Source organism: Rhipicephalus microplus, chromosome 8, assembly GCF_043290135.1.
Source record: "Rhipicephalus microplus isolate Deutch F79 chromosome 8, USDA_Rmic, whole genome shotgun sequence".
Lineage (NCBI taxonomy): Eukaryota > Metazoa > Arthropoda > Arachnida > Ixodida > Ixodidae > Rhipicephalus > Rhipicephalus microplus.
This window is the reverse complement of record NC_134707.1, coordinates 25,139,676-25,156,221: the sequence shown is the minus strand read 5'-3', so window position 1 is coordinate 25,156,221 and position 16,546 is coordinate 25,139,676. Positions and strand designations below refer to the sequence as shown.

Genomic DNA, 16,546 nt, shown 5'->3' with positions numbered 1-16,546 from the left:
TTACGCTGAAACGACAAGCGGTGACAGCATAGAATTGAAAACTTATTCTGCAGAACAGCCTTGCATACCTTCCTTGAGGTGCAAAGAATTCTTGGACTTCTCGTTTCTCAGGTGGTTGATCATGAGCTCAGCAGTTTCAGCAGCGGACAATACCTGCGAGAGCAAAAGGAATAATCTTGTGATTTCATAACGAATGTTGATTTTTTAGTTGTGATAATTACGATCATAGTTACCATCGCCGACTTGTGTTAAACAGTTAACACACGAAGAGCAATCGAAGCACACCCGTTGCATGCTGTAGAAGCACTGTGGTAGGTAAAGTCTTCTGTACGTCCAGGTTACCTACGTCCTGACGGTGTTATACTAATGAGACTGAAATACTACATGTTTGAGAATTGGGTGCTCAAGACACTGGGTCTCCAAGCTGCGTTGCGTAGGTTGCTTTTGCGTTCGGGGGATCAGCAGAGTTTGAGAATTAGGTCAAACGCATTCTGTAGAAGCATTGCAGTAGGCAAAGTCTTCTGTACGTCCAGGTTATCTACGTCCTGACGGTATTATACTAATGTGACTGAAATACTAGAGAGTTTGAGAATTGGGGGCTCAAGACACTGGGTCTCCAAGCTGCGTTGCGTAGGTTGCTCTTGCGTTCGGGGGTCAGCAGAGTTTGAGAGTTGGGTCGAACGCAGGCTGCGTTGGGTCATACGCACGGAACGCGTAGGTTGCTCTTGCGTTCGGGGTATCAGCAGAGCTTGAGAATTGGGTTTAACGCAGGCTGCGTTTGGTCAAACGGACGGAACGCCACCCGTGGCCAAATTAAATATTACGCGAGACGCGGGCCATGAGGCACCGTGGCTCGCGTTGCGTCTGCTTCGTCTCGCTGGCGATTCGATTTCTGGGCCTTGGGTCAACACGAACGCAAGAACCCAAGGTTGACTTGGGTTCTGCGCATGCGCCCTGGCACGTCGCAAGCTTCTTGGGTCCCCAAGCTCCTTGGGGCCCCATATCTCAAACTCTCTACTAACTAATCCTATTAACTGCCGTCTTTATGGCGATCATAGCTTGGTAATCACTCAAGCTGGGCGAAGGGCTTACGCTATTTTTTTTAGATGCGGAGCATCTAATACTCGAGGCTTGTAGTGCGGCGCCGTCCGCAAGCTTCCTCCTCCTTCTTCCACCATCTGTGCATCCCTTCCTCCTCTACACACCGCGCGCGCTTCACTCCTCCACCATCTGTGCACCCTTCCTCCTCTACACACCGCGTGCGCTTCTCCTCTTCACGAACATTCGCTAGCTGTATAATGTAGCGCGCATGCGCCGTCACGCTTCGAGAACATCGGCAGCTGACGCACGCGCATGCGCCGTTGCGCTTCTCCCCCTTCTCGAACATTCGACAGCTGACAGTGCATGCGCCGTCGCGCTGTATATATACTCAAGGTCGGTGCTCGCTCGCTCAGTTGCCGCTCGTCGGTTGGTTTGTACGGCGCGTCGACGTCCGAGGTCGCAATGATCGACGTCCCTTCGACCAGCGCCGGGCAAAGTGGCATCTAAAAGCCATCGTGCTCAAAGTTCGTCGCAATAAATAAACACCGCCCTTTCGCATACGTGTCGTACGTGTTCACTCATTTAACACCCCTCCTACAACCACGTTAACCAATTTAGCCAGCGACCCAAGTAAGTCGCAATTTAACACCCCATTTCACAACCACGTTAACCAATTTAGCCATCGACCCAAGTAAGTCGCACTTTAACACCCCGTTAACCAATTATATGCTCCGCATCCTCCTCAGTGTTCCCCCGAGGGAAGCTGCGGGCAATTTTTTTAAATTCTGTTCGAGCTGCTAAATACCACTCATAGATCTGGCCCGGACATAATCTTTATCGCATACAATAACCACTTGGCACTGTTTGTGTCAGAAACGTAGGCCCAACTCAAAATCCGCATCATATGTTCGGGGGTAGCACGAGGCTTACATACTGTTACGCGGGAAACTGCGGATTATACAAATTCGCCAGCAGCACAACTTTACTATTAACTGACTGTTATGGGCGTAGGCAGAAATGTTTTGAGGGGGGCAGTTACTCAACTTCGGGGAGGGGGAACACCTTCTTGAAATGGTCATTTTTCGCTTTGTATTGCATGGCGAAATAATGTTTCGGGGAGGGGGTGCACGGGCCCGTGTGCCACCCCCTGACTACGCCTATGCTGAGTGTACAACGACAATGTGTTTCTTGTTACATTGAAAAATGCGTCTACGTCTGAACAACGAAGTGGGGGCGTATAGCAATACTGATTTATAGAGTCTAAAGTTCCTGAAGTTGCCTGCTGAAGAACTAAAGAAAAAAGTCAACCCAATTGATGATGGCGCAGATTGACTGGCTAAAATTCTTCTCGACTATGTTTACTGGTAGCATCTAATAGACCAGCACGTTCTTCTGATGCATGCCACAATATATTATTATCGATACAATCATCGCACTCGCCTAGCTCTCTTCAATGCGATGTGGAGCGTATACACTCTCGAATGCCGATTCTTGAGATATGACCACTGTGAGAGAATGCAGTAAAAAAACATACTTACGGGAACTCTCAGGGCCCCAGCTTCGCCGTGAACACCTGAAACAATGTGATTAGAAAACCTGAATGAAATAGAAAAGGTTCACAACAAGCGTAGCACACGTGATGAAGATTCAAAGCTACGCATGTTGATGAACATTTCCGAATCCCACGGATTAGAAGAAACGAACTAATGTCTCGCTTATGAAATGATAGACGGATGTTACTTTTGCATAGCAAGAGCACAAGAATTGAAGCTTTCCTATTTCGTTCATATCCCGCGATATATACATTTTCTGTGGATTGAAAACCAATGCTCGTCAAACTATAGGGGAAAGAAAGAAGAACCTTATGCAAGACGGCAAGATGGTATTCCGGATGTCAGAGGGAATTACGTATGGGAACGTAAAGAACTGCAGTTATATGAAGCAGGTTTTACTGGCGTTCACACCTACTCATGCCGTCACCAGATGTCGCCTGCCATGCAACAGTAATTAAGTACAAGCTTGATTTAAGAACCTCTAATGTGCACTCGCACGGTGCGTACCCATTCCAAGCTCCATCTTGCCCGCTGGCAAGTTGAACAGAAGCTCGTCTTTCCCTGGAAGGCTGCAAGGCGTGAGCGCTACGGTTATGGTACCTGCATTTAAAAAGAAGAACAAAAAAAGACAATACAGATGAAGGCAGTGTCTTGTACCTTGACATGACTGTGCGTGACACAGCCATTGCAAATTGTTTCAGCGGAAGCTCGCATTGTGGAGTCCGGGTCGGGATTATGAAAAGGAAAAACTCATCATGCATCTATAGAACGATCAGCCCTTATTAACTGTTATACACGGCATTGTTGCATCAAATCAACATGTAAATGCACCGTTCCACTGCGGTGCCCCTATCTGGCCGTGCGTCTGCTGTGAAAAGGCGTGAAATAATGAATGACTTCGTTGGTGTACGGTGAATTCGGTTCACGCAGGACCATAGAATTTCTTATCCACGACAGCATCTAACTCATGAGCAATGGTGGCAGAACCGCTGGGCCGATAAACATTTATATAACTCTATATATAGTACCACTAGGAGGCGAAAGTCGGCATTACTCTCAATAATGCATTAGGTTACACAGTAGGCAACCAGGTCTCGTGCAGTGAAGACATGTCGAGCGCAGTCTGAGAGACACGCATTAAACAAACCTTGACGTTCTTAGTCAATGGTATTGTGCCATTATTCGCCGTAGCTCTTTGCAGCTGGACTGATGTTCCACTGGTGCGACGTAGACGTACGTTTACCGATTGATGTCAAATGATGACGTCGTCATGTTACATAATCTCCTCTGAGCTTACACGCATTGGCGACCTGTGATGTTACATGACACCATGACGCCATCAATTACATAGGTTGCGTGGGGTTTTGTGTACCGCATCAGTCGCCTGCCGTACTTCGCTCAAGAGGGCACTCAATGATACACTTAAGCTGTAATAACATAGCTCTTTAACAGCCTTCAAAGAGTCGGTAAAGACACGACGCGTGCATCTTATGGTCGTAACATGCCCCCCCCCCTCCCGCGTCCTTCCATAACCGTACATGACGCCGCAAAGCCGCGCTTTCTCTGTCATATGTTAAAGTTCGCTGATGTTAGAAACCAGGGCCTCCTCTATGCAGAGGAGGCGCTATTACATTTCATTATATCACATGACTCTGGTGTTGTCATTGTCGTGTGTCGTTTCTGGCAAGGGCTAGTGACCTCATCTTTTTTAGGGGCGAAGCACATTGGGCTAGGCTTTCTCGTTGTGCGTTGTCCGTGCTCGCGGTGACAATGATGATCGCGTTGATGACGATGATGAATAAGCGTGTTCTAGACCGCAAATTTCCTTGCTGCCATGAATGAAAACGAAAGTGAACGCGCTCTCGTACGCGAAAGGCAACGCCGACGAAGACAACAAGCTACCACGGAGTTGAGGGTGCGGAAAGCGGTGTCTCAACGGCAAAAACACGTTGTATATACTGTACACACACGTTGCCACTCGTTGACATGCCCGAGTGGGCAGTGTCATGGGTTATTTCCGGTAAAGGCGATCCCCAGTGCTTCAAACAGTTGTCGTGATTCACTAGCTCGGTGGAGATTCGTGGTTCTTCTTTATTTGCACATAAAAAGAGGCAAATTTTTCTTTCATATTGTTGTGCTACCCGGTATACATTTACACGTTACGTATATACTCGCGTTTCCGACGCGAAATCCTTGCACGGACGCTCATCCATACGTTATCCCAAACAAAACTTTTTGCGTGGCCTTATATTTCGTTTCCTTTCGCCTAGCAAGCCTACGAAAGATCATGATTAGACACTTACCCATATTCTGCTTCTTCGCTTCGACAAACGTCTTGATTTCATCAAGGCTTTTCTTCTCCTCAGCCATAGCTCCCGCAATCTATAGCGTCAGCCAAGGGTAAAGGGCGAGTATCAAATTTGGGCTGAAGTTCATCGACGTTATCACACACTAAATGAAATAGGAGTATTTGGGGTGTGTTTCTGCCACGCTATACACTCTAAGTAAAAAAAAAGCAGCCTTGCCCTAGTGGTGCCAAGTCGGAAGGAAGTGTGTAGCTGTTGATTTATTGATTGTCCTTTTTTTATCCTGGCGCCACCCACCATGGGGGAATTGGTCTCATAAAACGAGCAGTGCCTTGCTATATAACAGAATTCGTTCATAATGCCAAAATGTTAAGCAATAGATTGTTTTGAAATCATTTTTTTTTCTCCAGTTTTCTCCTTCCTCCTCTCTTTCCGTCTTACTCTCTTTTCTAGTTCTTCTATTATTTCTCTTCTATCTTTCTTCCACTTCTTCTCAGTTCTTTCTACTCCTCGCGTGCTTCATCTTTCAATTTTTATACGTGGTTTGTGCCGCCACGTTTCCATAGCAACAGTAGTGACGTACGCACTTACTATTATCATCAAGGCGCTCGAAGAGCAAGAGGAGGAAGACATATCTGGCGCGAGCATGCGCTCAATGTGCTGCTGCACTTTGTGCCGTGCGGTTTTGCTGCGCTACGCCAAGCGACAATGGCTCCATACGATCACAACATACAGCCCGTCCCCCTTAAGTGCTCGCCACATAATAAGTCGAGTATTTGGGGGAGTATTTCTGCGACGCATCTGTACTCGTCGTCGCGTTTACTTCCTCGAAAACTCCAGCTTTCCCCACTTTTTTTTTATTCTTGTCGAGAATGGCGTGTCACGCCGATAGCGCGCTCTGCGCATCGTCACTCGCAAGAGCTGGGACAGCGGTGATAGCGTAGTGAAAGTACGCTCGAGGTAGGGGATTATAATTTCGTGGCAGCAATACTCCCAAAATACACCGTTTTTTCTAAGGGTGTTGGTGGTTATAGTTGTGGGGAAGGAAAACAGCCCTAGTACGCCTTTATTTTCTTAGTGCGTACATGCTGGGTACAGTATAGTACACTACACTACAGTACAGTACAGTACAGTTCAGTACAGAACAGTACATGGTAAAGGCGTTCACCGAAACATATGTATTGCTGGTCAAACTATCGAGAACTGCAAAATGATTTTGGGGCACATCGTGCCATTTCTCGAAACACACCAGATAAAAAAATACTGTCAATAACATTAGTTTCAATATAGCCGTACACGTGCTTGTGAAAAAACAATGAACTGTTGTTTTATAACTAGTTGCAAAAATGACATATGTCAAAAATGACATATGTCAGTTTAAAAAGAATATTCTTTTTAAACTGAACGACGAACTGAACGTCTATAGCGTCCTTATAATTTGCGCCAAATGCATGTGCTTTCTGAAGCCGCCTGCAAACTAGTTGAGACGGAATGTGATTACCTTGATCTGTGAGGGAAACTCCAATACTGCGTCAACGACGCCTTCTCTTGTACGTTAGCCCGGTCATCGTACCAGTGGACTTCAAAGATATCTCTCTGAAGTCTGCCCTAAAGTAAACGTGCTAAGCATATAGGATAGAGCTGCGGAGTCACCCTTCACTTTCGGGAAACGCCGGACGCGTTACGACGCACCGTTCACACCGCAAGAAACAAGCGAATGGAGTTCTGTTCATTCCCCATCCTCGAGAGAGATATGAACGCCCGCCTTCGAGTTATAGACAATATAGAGTTAATCTTGGCGGATTACGTTCCTTCAGCTGCATTAAACTAGCTGCGAAGGCGGCGACGTGCCACTTGCGGAGCGGTTATCGTGTCGGCAGAGGCCTTGAAGTGGAAACATGCATCAGCTTGAGCGGAGCGTATACTTTGAGCGGAACATCCTTTTGAGCGGAACTTAAACTTCGAGTGGACATGTATCTAAGTGGAATGCGTTTCTTAGCGGAGCGTTTTTGCGAACTAAACAACTTCTTGATACGAGCCCACTTCAACGGGGAAGTTGAAGTGGAGCGTATATATACACTTCGAGCGGAACATCGTTTTGTGCGAAACGTGCTTCGAGTGAAATATGCATTTGAGTGGAGCGTGTTTCCGAGTGGAACGTCTTTTTTGAGGCAAACAACTTCTTGAGCGGAGCACACTTCGATCGGAACGTGTATTTGAGCGGATCATTTTTCGGGCGAAACAGCGTTCCAGACTGACCGTATACTTCAGCCGGAATATGTTTCTTAGCGCATGTGTGCTTCGAGTGGAACACACATTTGGGCGGAGCCCGTTTCTGGGAGAAACGTCTTTTTTTAGGTGAACAACTTCTTGAGCGGAGCACATATCGATCCGAACATGCATTTGAGCGCACATTCCTCGGGCGGAAGAACGTTCTGGGGGTGCTATTGCGGAATGATTTTTTTTTTCCGATGCCAATGCTTTTTCATGCTTTACACGCTTGGCCAGTGGTCGGAGGAACGGTTCATCCGAGTCAACCAACGCGATCAGCCAGCCGCCAGTGGAGGATGGTAATAAAAGCATAGCATAATGGCACCGCTCCGCGATAGCACGCCTGAGCGGAACATGATTTTTGAACTAAGTGCATACTATTTGAGCGGAGCGTATATATTTGAGCGGAGCGTATTTCCAGGTGAAACAGGAGGAAAACAGATACTTCAGCAAAGCACAATACTATCGGAACATGCATCTTTGAACGGAGAGGAGTGTTTCACAATACAATGTCATCGCTCGACCTAATGACAGTTCTCCTTGCCTTCATCATGAACACGGAACCGCACAGGCCTCGCCGGCCGGTAGACGGATGGGTGTGCGCAAGTGCAGTGTCCTCGGCGATGAGCACCATCTCGGCGCGGATTCCCTCCGTGATGGCCTTCTCCATGGCGATGCCGAAGGTCAGTCGGTCGCCCGTGTAGTTGCACACGAAAACCAGCATGCCAGCTGCGCAGTGCGTTTAAAGTGGGAACAATAGAAAAAGCGCTCAAAGGGGAGTACCGATACGAATTTTCGAAGCGGATCGCTTATACTCTGCCACATAAATAATCCATCATACTGAAACTGCTCTGAGCAAAGGTAATGCTCGCGGTAAATGCAGACTATCTCATTTTGCCATCGAAGTCAATTTTCGCTTTTATACCGTAATCGTTACGTACTTCCTACAAAACTCTCATTTCTGCTTTTCAAATCTCTGTTTATGTCGCAGATAAATTATTGGCAGCTTATATGCGGTACCACTACGCTCACAAATTTTAGGTGTGTGTACTGCAAAAGAGAGCTTCATACGACTTATGTATGATTTAGCCAGAGATAGTTCTTCTACACCAGCGTCCCAACTTCTGCTCTTCCAAAGGTAATTAGTGGGTTACGCATGGTTCATCGATTTAAATATGAAATAAAGAATAATATATATTTACTTAACGAAATAGCAAGCCTAGTAAAATCCGTTTCCGTGTAGCCTTTCCGGCGTGTAGAAAAATTCGAAGTGAAATTTCCATGCATGAATCACTGTACTCAAATGTTAAAAATTACTCTACCTTCTGTTTTAAAGCGCGGATTGGTGTCGATACTGATGTGTGTTTCACGTCTGAGCTTCAAGCAATTTTCTCATCGAGGATCTGTAATTCCACTTTTGAAGAGGGCCTTTCTGAAATAATGCGAGGGCTTCACTTTTTTCCAACTGTAGATGACTCGTACAACAAATGTTTTCGTTTTGGTGCTTTTTTGTACAATATTTACGTTACGCCATTGCGTGACGCCAAACTGCAACCGACTGGGAAGTCTAGTCAAGCCCTCTTGAGCTTGGTTAGGTTAGCTTAGGCGCGATTGAAATGAAATAAGTGTATGCGGTAGCACTAGTGCGACATGCGTAGATTGCGACGCTTACACATTCTACCTGTCTTCTTGTGAAAAGGCATTTGGTGCAGCAGACACTAGCGCATATAGACAATTTGACACTCCTACATTTCCCCTCTCCCTCCGTCAGTGCACATATGTCTTAGCGTTTCACCTGCTTCCCTTCTAAACAGTGGCGTCCCCTGGGGGTGGCACGCCGGGTCCTTGCACCCCCCCCCCCTTTTTTTTCGCTATGGCATACAAAGCGAAAAATGACCATTTCAAAAAGGTGCCCCCACCTCATCAAAAAAATTTCTCTACACCCCTGTTTCTAAATACATTGATTTTATTGTATTTATATGATTGATGACGGTTAGATTATGAATTATTTTTTTCTTGGCAGGCTTGTCCTAATGTAATACCCCATTAGGGGCCATTAAAAGTAAACTAATCATGATGACAATGAACACGCACTCTGTTGTCAAGACTGTGTCCTTGCACTCGGCTCTACTTAACAGTCGTTCAGTCGGTCCCAGTTAGCCAATAAGAACAACGCATATTCCATGGGATTACTCATATATCTTACCCTTGTTCTTGCCTCCCACTGTCCTGATGGCACCCAGGATGTTGCCCGAGAAGGGAGACGTGTAGACGGGTCCCGCTACAGCTGCCGTGAGCAGGCCTTCTCCGATAAAGCCTGCACGTTAACGAGCAAACTTTCGGAAGGCTGCCCCGAAATTTTCACATTTTAGATGTGTTATGGGCGCCCTCATACGAGTACATGCAAGAACATACATTAAAGAAAATGATACTCTCCCCCCCCCACACACACACACACTATTGAAATAAGATTTGCGGCTACGCCCCTCCTATCGTACCATACAAACTACGTCGCTCTCGGTATTTTCGTATGCCAAGGGAGCAATAGTGTCGCTGATTGGTCGCTGACCATGGGCTAAGGCAGCCACCTCGCTGCAGCGTACTAGGGAGTTCACAAAACACACTGTCAGGCGCGCGCCCGCGCCTACGCGCATTGTGACTGGGCTAGAGAGGAGAAGGGGGTTTGCGTCACGTTTCCCAATCTAGCCCTTGGGGATATCCAACGCACATCACGTCTCCTCTCGAGCCCAGCCATGATTACTCGCGGGGATAGCGTACAAGCATGGAAAGTAGCGTGACAGCCGGGCGAGCGTCACAGAAATCACGCGGATAAAGATGGAGGCTGCGAGCGAGTCTTCAGCTCTGACAACGAAATCGTTCGATGATTATACCCGGAAAAAATTTCGTCCCCTTCCACAAGTGATCTAGCGAATTCACCGCTAAATCCTGGCTCGTGTCCCGAGCCACCTCCCGACAGCAGCGCCACTTTTCCGTCGGCGGCCAGCTGCTCGTAGTCGTGTCGCACTAGTGCGCCGGAGCCCCGAAGCAGGCGCACTGCCGTGTTGACGGCCACGAAGCCTGCCAGGCTGTCGGCGACGCACGACTCCGGGGCGTTGATGAACTTGGGACGAGCCGAGGCGCAGACGCTTGCCTCTCCTTTCCGGGACATGGTTGCTCGTTCGGTGTCACTCGCACCAATGGGTGATTGCACGGCGTCGATTGTTGCGCACCAACTCTGCAGAGAAAATGGCACCATTCGATCGGCCAGGGACGCGATGATTATGATGATGATGATGATGATAGAGGTGGTTGTGATGCAGAAGAGGAAGGCAAAAAAACTCTCTGACAATGGCCCATACCACAGGCGGGTACCCCGCGGTGGGTTGCGCAAGGGCTTCAAGGAACAACCAGGAACAGTCGGGGATTGGCGTATACACAGATGTGGATCCGAATGTTTTGGCTCGCATCAATCCTCGGGTATTGGCTAAGAATTAGGGTAATTCGCATGAAATATTTGAATTATATAAAAGAGAATATTTACTCTCATGTTTAATAGTTTTGTCGTGATGATTTTTTAATGATAAGAGGGCGTCGATTACATTCTTAGTGACTAAAACATAATTTAAAATGAGGAGTGATGAACGCTCATTGTCTGAAGCTGTATGGCGTAGCTGGTCCCGCTTTTAACCTAGGTGGGAGCTCTCCTCATTCCAGAAACCCTCAAGCCTTCGCTATAAAAGAATACGCTATAGAGCCTGCTTCATCTTCTTTTTTACAGTCTTCTGTTTGGAATGCCTTCGTTTCATTTATCCCTAAAAGCATGAGTACAGTGCGGTTGGTACGGACGCCAGGTCATCGAGGCATATCTATAAACAAAATTGCTGACGCTGTCGCGCGATGGTGCCTAGTTGGCCCCGCAACGTCCATTGTACGTGATACCATTCTTGTTGCTAAATGGTGATTTCGTGAATATTCTTTGCTTCGTGATTCTATGAAAATTAGTTTATTTGTTTAAGAATACGGTCACCTTTCTTTTGCTTGGGATAATAAACGGTGTGCCACTCGCAAATTGGAAATCTGTTTCACAAAATTTAGATGCCGAATTCCGCCTCTTAATATTTATTATACAGGTCTGGCCAGGTCCAATATTCTCTTTGTTTTCAATGCCAATAGCCTCAACACCTCGATCATTCTTTTACTTACTTGCAGACGTTTCACACTGAGCCATAGAAAAAAATGAGAAATTTTATTAAGAAAATCAAGCATTGCAGTTATTTCTAAAAATATTTTTTTCCCTTTGGGCTTGTCTTCTGGGCCACAGCAACAGGAACGTCTCCATAGCATTCCGTGAATTTCTAGTAGGCACAAGATTAACTTGTTAGGTTATTTCTAACGAAAATCTACCACTCCTGAATTGTCATTTGTTGGTTCATTTCAATAAATTGTTCTGTACTTACTTTATTCATACGTAACCATATGATTGTTCGATTTTATATTCCCTAAATGACTGACTGTTTCATTTTCCACTATAAAAATATTATTTTTTTCCCAATATATTCATCACCAGTTCAATGGCCAATCTCCCGTTGTGGGTACGTGCCAAAACATGTGTTTCAGCGAACGGAATTATGGTGATGATGCTGATGCCCTCCTACCATGGCTCATACCCGCACAGCGGGATTCTTCTTTTTTCAGTGTTTTATAATCAGGGGCCAGCGGGCGTCAGAGTATAGTACGTTGCTGCGGCCAGATTTAGAAAGTAAAATAAATTGCTCAATAATTTCCTCTTCGCCACCGGATTTTTAGCCTTTTCAGTCCTTTTATAGCAGGAAATGAAGTAAAGCAAGACATACAGAAGTAATAATGAAAAGGATGCAATACAATGTAAAATCCCAATTCTCGTTCATCTGGCGATCTCCTTTTTTTTTGGAATTAGGTAGAAACAATGCAACATTTCTTGCTAGACTGCCGACGTTTTTCGTGCGTCAGGAAAATAACTATTGAAATTTAAGGCTGCAACTATGTCTGCCAGTTACTTCGGCTATACTGTTGTCATTTGTGGATTCTGTGCTGAGACACTCGTACGGGAATATATACAATGCTGTAGAGAAATTCACAGGGCGAGTGAAATCGACTTATTCGGCACATCGACCACTAATAATCGTTGAATGATGTCTTCATGGTTGCTTGGTGTTTTGAGTGGCTATGAGCCATGGTTTAAGCGAAAATTGGAATTGATTAAGAATAGTAATTCGTTTTAAACTGACATTGTAACTTCTGCAGCAGTTTAAAAGTGCCATCTAAATTACCCGCCTTACACTCTTGGCCTATCCCCCAGAATGGGTAGGCGCCAAACATCCCGCGAGTATCATAATCATCATCATCATCATCATTTTATTACCATCATCATCACAGAGAACCCATGGGAGGAGTCTACTGTGGCCTAGTCACGTCTCTCAGACTATTCCAACCAACCAAGTACTCTGGAATATAGCCACTGGGATGTTTGTTTTAAACATCAAGGCGAAGCTTTGCATAGCCACTCATGTTTTGTTTCGATATATTCCCACTTCACCCGCAAGGCTGTTAGAACTATCGGCGTAGATCACACCACGACGTTTGGGAAGCTCCTCGAGTGTATAATATCATAACGTGGCGCGCATCACGCGAACAGTCTCATGTATTTGAGAACTTACGCGGCCGCCAGCGATAACACTGGGATATCCGATAGCACTGTAGGCGTGAAGCGCTTGTAGTACGCTGATTTTTTTTTTTTTTTTGCCGGGAAAATGTTCGCCCGAAGAAAACGTTCCGTATTTCCCTGTCGTGCCGCAGAATTCTTCGCAACTTGGTGTATACATCGGTCTCACTTTCTTTTTATTGATCAATATACCTAAACCATATATTATTTTTTTCCTTTTTGCATAATGGGGAAAGCCACAATTATGTCATCATGAGACGTTGTCCTCAATGCGACCACGGCGCCAGACTCCCTTGTTTAATTAGCCCGAAACGTGAATTACACCCGCCCCTTATTCCGTACCGCCACGGTTACACCACTACGTGACGGCAGCTCCTTCGCAGGAAAAATGGCTGCGACAACTGATAGTTGGTCCATCGCGATTTAACAAACGAGTTGTACGCCCGGCATACCGACTATGGCGGAAAAAAATCTTCAATTTTAACAGCTTTCGTAATGTTTAAGTACAGTCACATTGCACAAGCATTGCATCAGGGTATACCTTGATGCAACGCAGCTATAGTTAATATGGCGGCGCCCACGTTAACTATAGCTGCATTGCATCAAGGTGTACCTTGATGCAATGCAGCTATAGTTAACGTAAGCGCCGCCATAGTGCCCAGCGGGTGGTGCCTTCCATGGTTCACTGGGCATGTGCGAAGCTCTGCGTTTACACATGAAAAGGCATTCGCGTTGTTGCAGTTCCAGTCGTTTTTTTTTTTTCGTCCAGGCGTGCTGTATTTCGTATAATTCGATGCATCCTCGGTACGAAATGAGTCTGTGGGATGCCCCGAAAGGTTTCTATACATTTAAGGTCAAATACGACCATATATGCGATGGCAGGAACGTCGCATGTGGTCGATGTATGTTTTAGGCACTCTTCTTGTTGGAAAAACGTGCAAATATTTCGACTCGTTCAAGCAGAACAAGCAAATGCTGCAAAGCACTTTTGGGGGATACAATAAATTTTCTTCGTGGACTAGCATTTAAATTTGTTTTGTTTTTTTTTCACACGAGGTTTGTTTACGCTTTGGCGGCGACTATAGCTCTCGTATATGAGGTCATATATAAGCATGAAGTCTAGATTTCGTGGCGATGATGGCATGCATGACACCTGTTTGTGGCTTACAAACTATTTGGTCTGTCTTATTGCTCAACTTTTAACATACCACTAATATCTCACTCGCATATTGCGCACCGTTGCTGACGAAATTTGAATTGCTTAAAGGGAAGTGCTGGTATACTAAATGTGATGCTGATGTTCACATGTCGACGTGCGATGCTTCCACTTCTTTATTTAATCATTTATTTATATATTTTTCGGGCGGGGGGGGGGCAGGGGTCGTGGTGTCGGATCGGATTTCGGCATTGATAAAGTGGAGATGGCCGGGCAGGTTCTTTTGCCAGTGGGGCGTGAAGCTAACCAGGACTCGAGCACATATATGATCGGAATAAGAGGTGTTTTGTGGTTATTTTGTAATAACTTCGTCTACCAGTTGCGGTGTTATTTCAAAATTCCGGCTGTGGTTCGCAAAGTAGTGAAATTGGCAGTTACAGAAACACTAAACAACCGTAACAACGTGATTTTTTTTTTTGCTCTTAGATGAGAATTTACTAAATGTCGTATATCAGTGCGCGACTTTGCGGGCACAGATCTTGACGCTAAAAATTGTCCCCTTCAAGTTGTTCTACTACAGGCGAAGTGACAGAACTTTTTTTTTTAACTATTCGGCTTTCATATCGCGCACCGTACCTGATACAATTCATTAAGGAAGTTGTACACTCACGACAAAAAATTATTCGGTGAACTCACGGATTTTACAAAGACGGTGCGGAGCCGCGTGACAAATTTTTCAGTGGGGGAGTAATGCCACCTGGCCATGAACTGCGGCGAGCACGAGCCCGCATCGAGGAGAAAAACGAGGAAGAAGTTGTTGGGCTAGTGCGCCTACTATCGTCGCTTCATCGCCAATTTTTCTAGAATTGCCGAGCCTCTGACTCGTCTCACACGTGACGACGTACCATTCGTTTGGAATGAAGAACAGAACGCGGCTTTTATCGATCTACGTGAGCGTATGCAGGCACCACCAGTTCTTGCTCACTTCGACGAGGATGCTGCCACGGAAGTTCATACCGACGCGAGCAATGTAGGTCTCGGCGCCGTGCTTGTCCAACATCAAGAAGGCACCGAGCGCGTGATAGCTTACGCCAGCCGTGCCCTGTCTCGCGCCGAGATGAACTATTCCACCTCGGAGAAAGAGTGCCTAGCAGTAGTGTGGGCCACTATGAAATTCAGGCCTTACCTCTACGGTCGTCACTTTAAAGTAGTTACTGATCATCACTCATTGTGCTGGTTAGCCAATTTACGAGACCCGTCTGGGCGTCTGGCACGATGGAGCCTTCGTTTGCAAGAGTTTGACCTTACCATTGTCTATAAATCAGGCCGCAAGCACGAAGATGCTGATTCCTTGTCACGTGCACCTACTGGAGTTTGTGATCCCGACAATGACGATGACTGCGGCTTCCTCGGAGTCCTCACTGCAACAGACTTGATCGCACGACAACACGATGACGTCGAGATTCGCGCAATCATTGACCAACTAGAAGGACGCAACACACCCGTACCTCGGCACATCTCTCGCAATCTCTCTTCGTTCTGCCTGCGGAACGGTGTCTTGTATAAATCAAACTCGAACGGCAATGGGAAAGCCTACTTGCTAGTGGTCCCATCTGACATGCGAGACGACATTCTTCTGGCCTGCCACGACGAACCCACATCCGGGCATCTAGGTTCTTCACGAACTCTCGCCAGAGTTCAACAGGCGTACTACTGGCCGAGACTTGCTATGTACGTCAAGAGATATGTGAAAAGCTGCCGTGAATGTCAACGCCGCAAATCTCCGCCACTGAAGCCTGCAGGCCTGCTGCAACCAATCACACCACCAAGGTCGCCGTTCGATCAAATAGGCATGGATTTACTGGGGCCGTTTCCTCTGTCATCTGCCGGTAACAAATGGATAGTTGTAGCGACAGATTATCTAACGAGATACGCCGAGACAAGAGCCCTGCAACGAGCTACAGCTTCCGATGTTGCCCAGTTTTTCGTCGAACAGATCGTTCTTCGCCATGGCGCCCCGTCTTGCGTCATCACTGATCGCGGAACAGCTTTCACGGCTCAGCTCATTGACGATGTATTCAAGCTAAGCTTCACGAGCCATCGCAAGACGACGGCGTATCATCCGCAGACTAACGGCCTGACGGAACGACTTAACAAGACCATCGCCGATATGTTGTCCATGTATGTAGACGTTCAACACAAGACGTGGGATCAGGTCCTTCCATACGTAACATTCGCCTACAACACTGCCATCCAAGAAACGACACGATTCACACCGTTCCGTCTCGTCTATGGGCGTGAGGTCCAGACCATGTTGGACGCTATGTTGCCACACGATTACGACGGGTCGCTCACACCTGACGCTGAGCAGCTTGCTCAGTTTGCCGAAGAAGCTCGACAGTTGGCACGCCTGCATATCACGCAACAACAAACTGCAGATGCACGCCGCTACAATCTTCGCCATCGACAGGTCGAATACCACCCAGGAGATCTAGTTTGGGTATGGACTCCGGTTCGC

At 46.5% G+C, this 16,546-nt stretch overlaps 1 protein-coding gene across 2 annotated transcripts in view; it reads right to left on the bottom strand.

Moving 5' to 3' along the window:
• The window catches only part of LOC119164289 (triokinase/FMN cyclase), a 40,730-nt gene that overhangs the window by 15,734 nt on the left and 8,450 nt on the right, over nucleotides 1-16,546 (bottom strand). Inside the window, exons 2-8 of one of the 2 annotated variants that reach the window (XM_037416439.2) lie at nucleotides 10,109-10,406; nucleotides 9,378-9,488; nucleotides 7,716-7,900; nucleotides 4,898-4,976; nucleotides 3,102-3,194; nucleotides 2,580-2,614; nucleotides 69-153 (exon numbers count right to left, since the gene is read on the bottom strand). In XM_037416439.2, the coding sequence (XP_037272336.2) occupies nucleotides 69-153; nucleotides 2,580-2,614; nucleotides 3,102-3,194; nucleotides 4,898-4,976; nucleotides 7,716-7,900; nucleotides 9,378-9,488; nucleotides 10,109-10,340 (820 nt within the window). In that variant the 5' untranslated portion in view covers nucleotides 10,341-10,406. The remainder of the gene's footprint in view (nucleotides 1-68; nucleotides 154-2,579; nucleotides 2,615-3,101; nucleotides 3,195-4,897; nucleotides 4,977-7,715; nucleotides 7,901-9,377; nucleotides 9,489-10,108; nucleotides 10,407-16,546) is intronic. The other variant, XM_075871333.1, reaches the window with a different exon arrangement.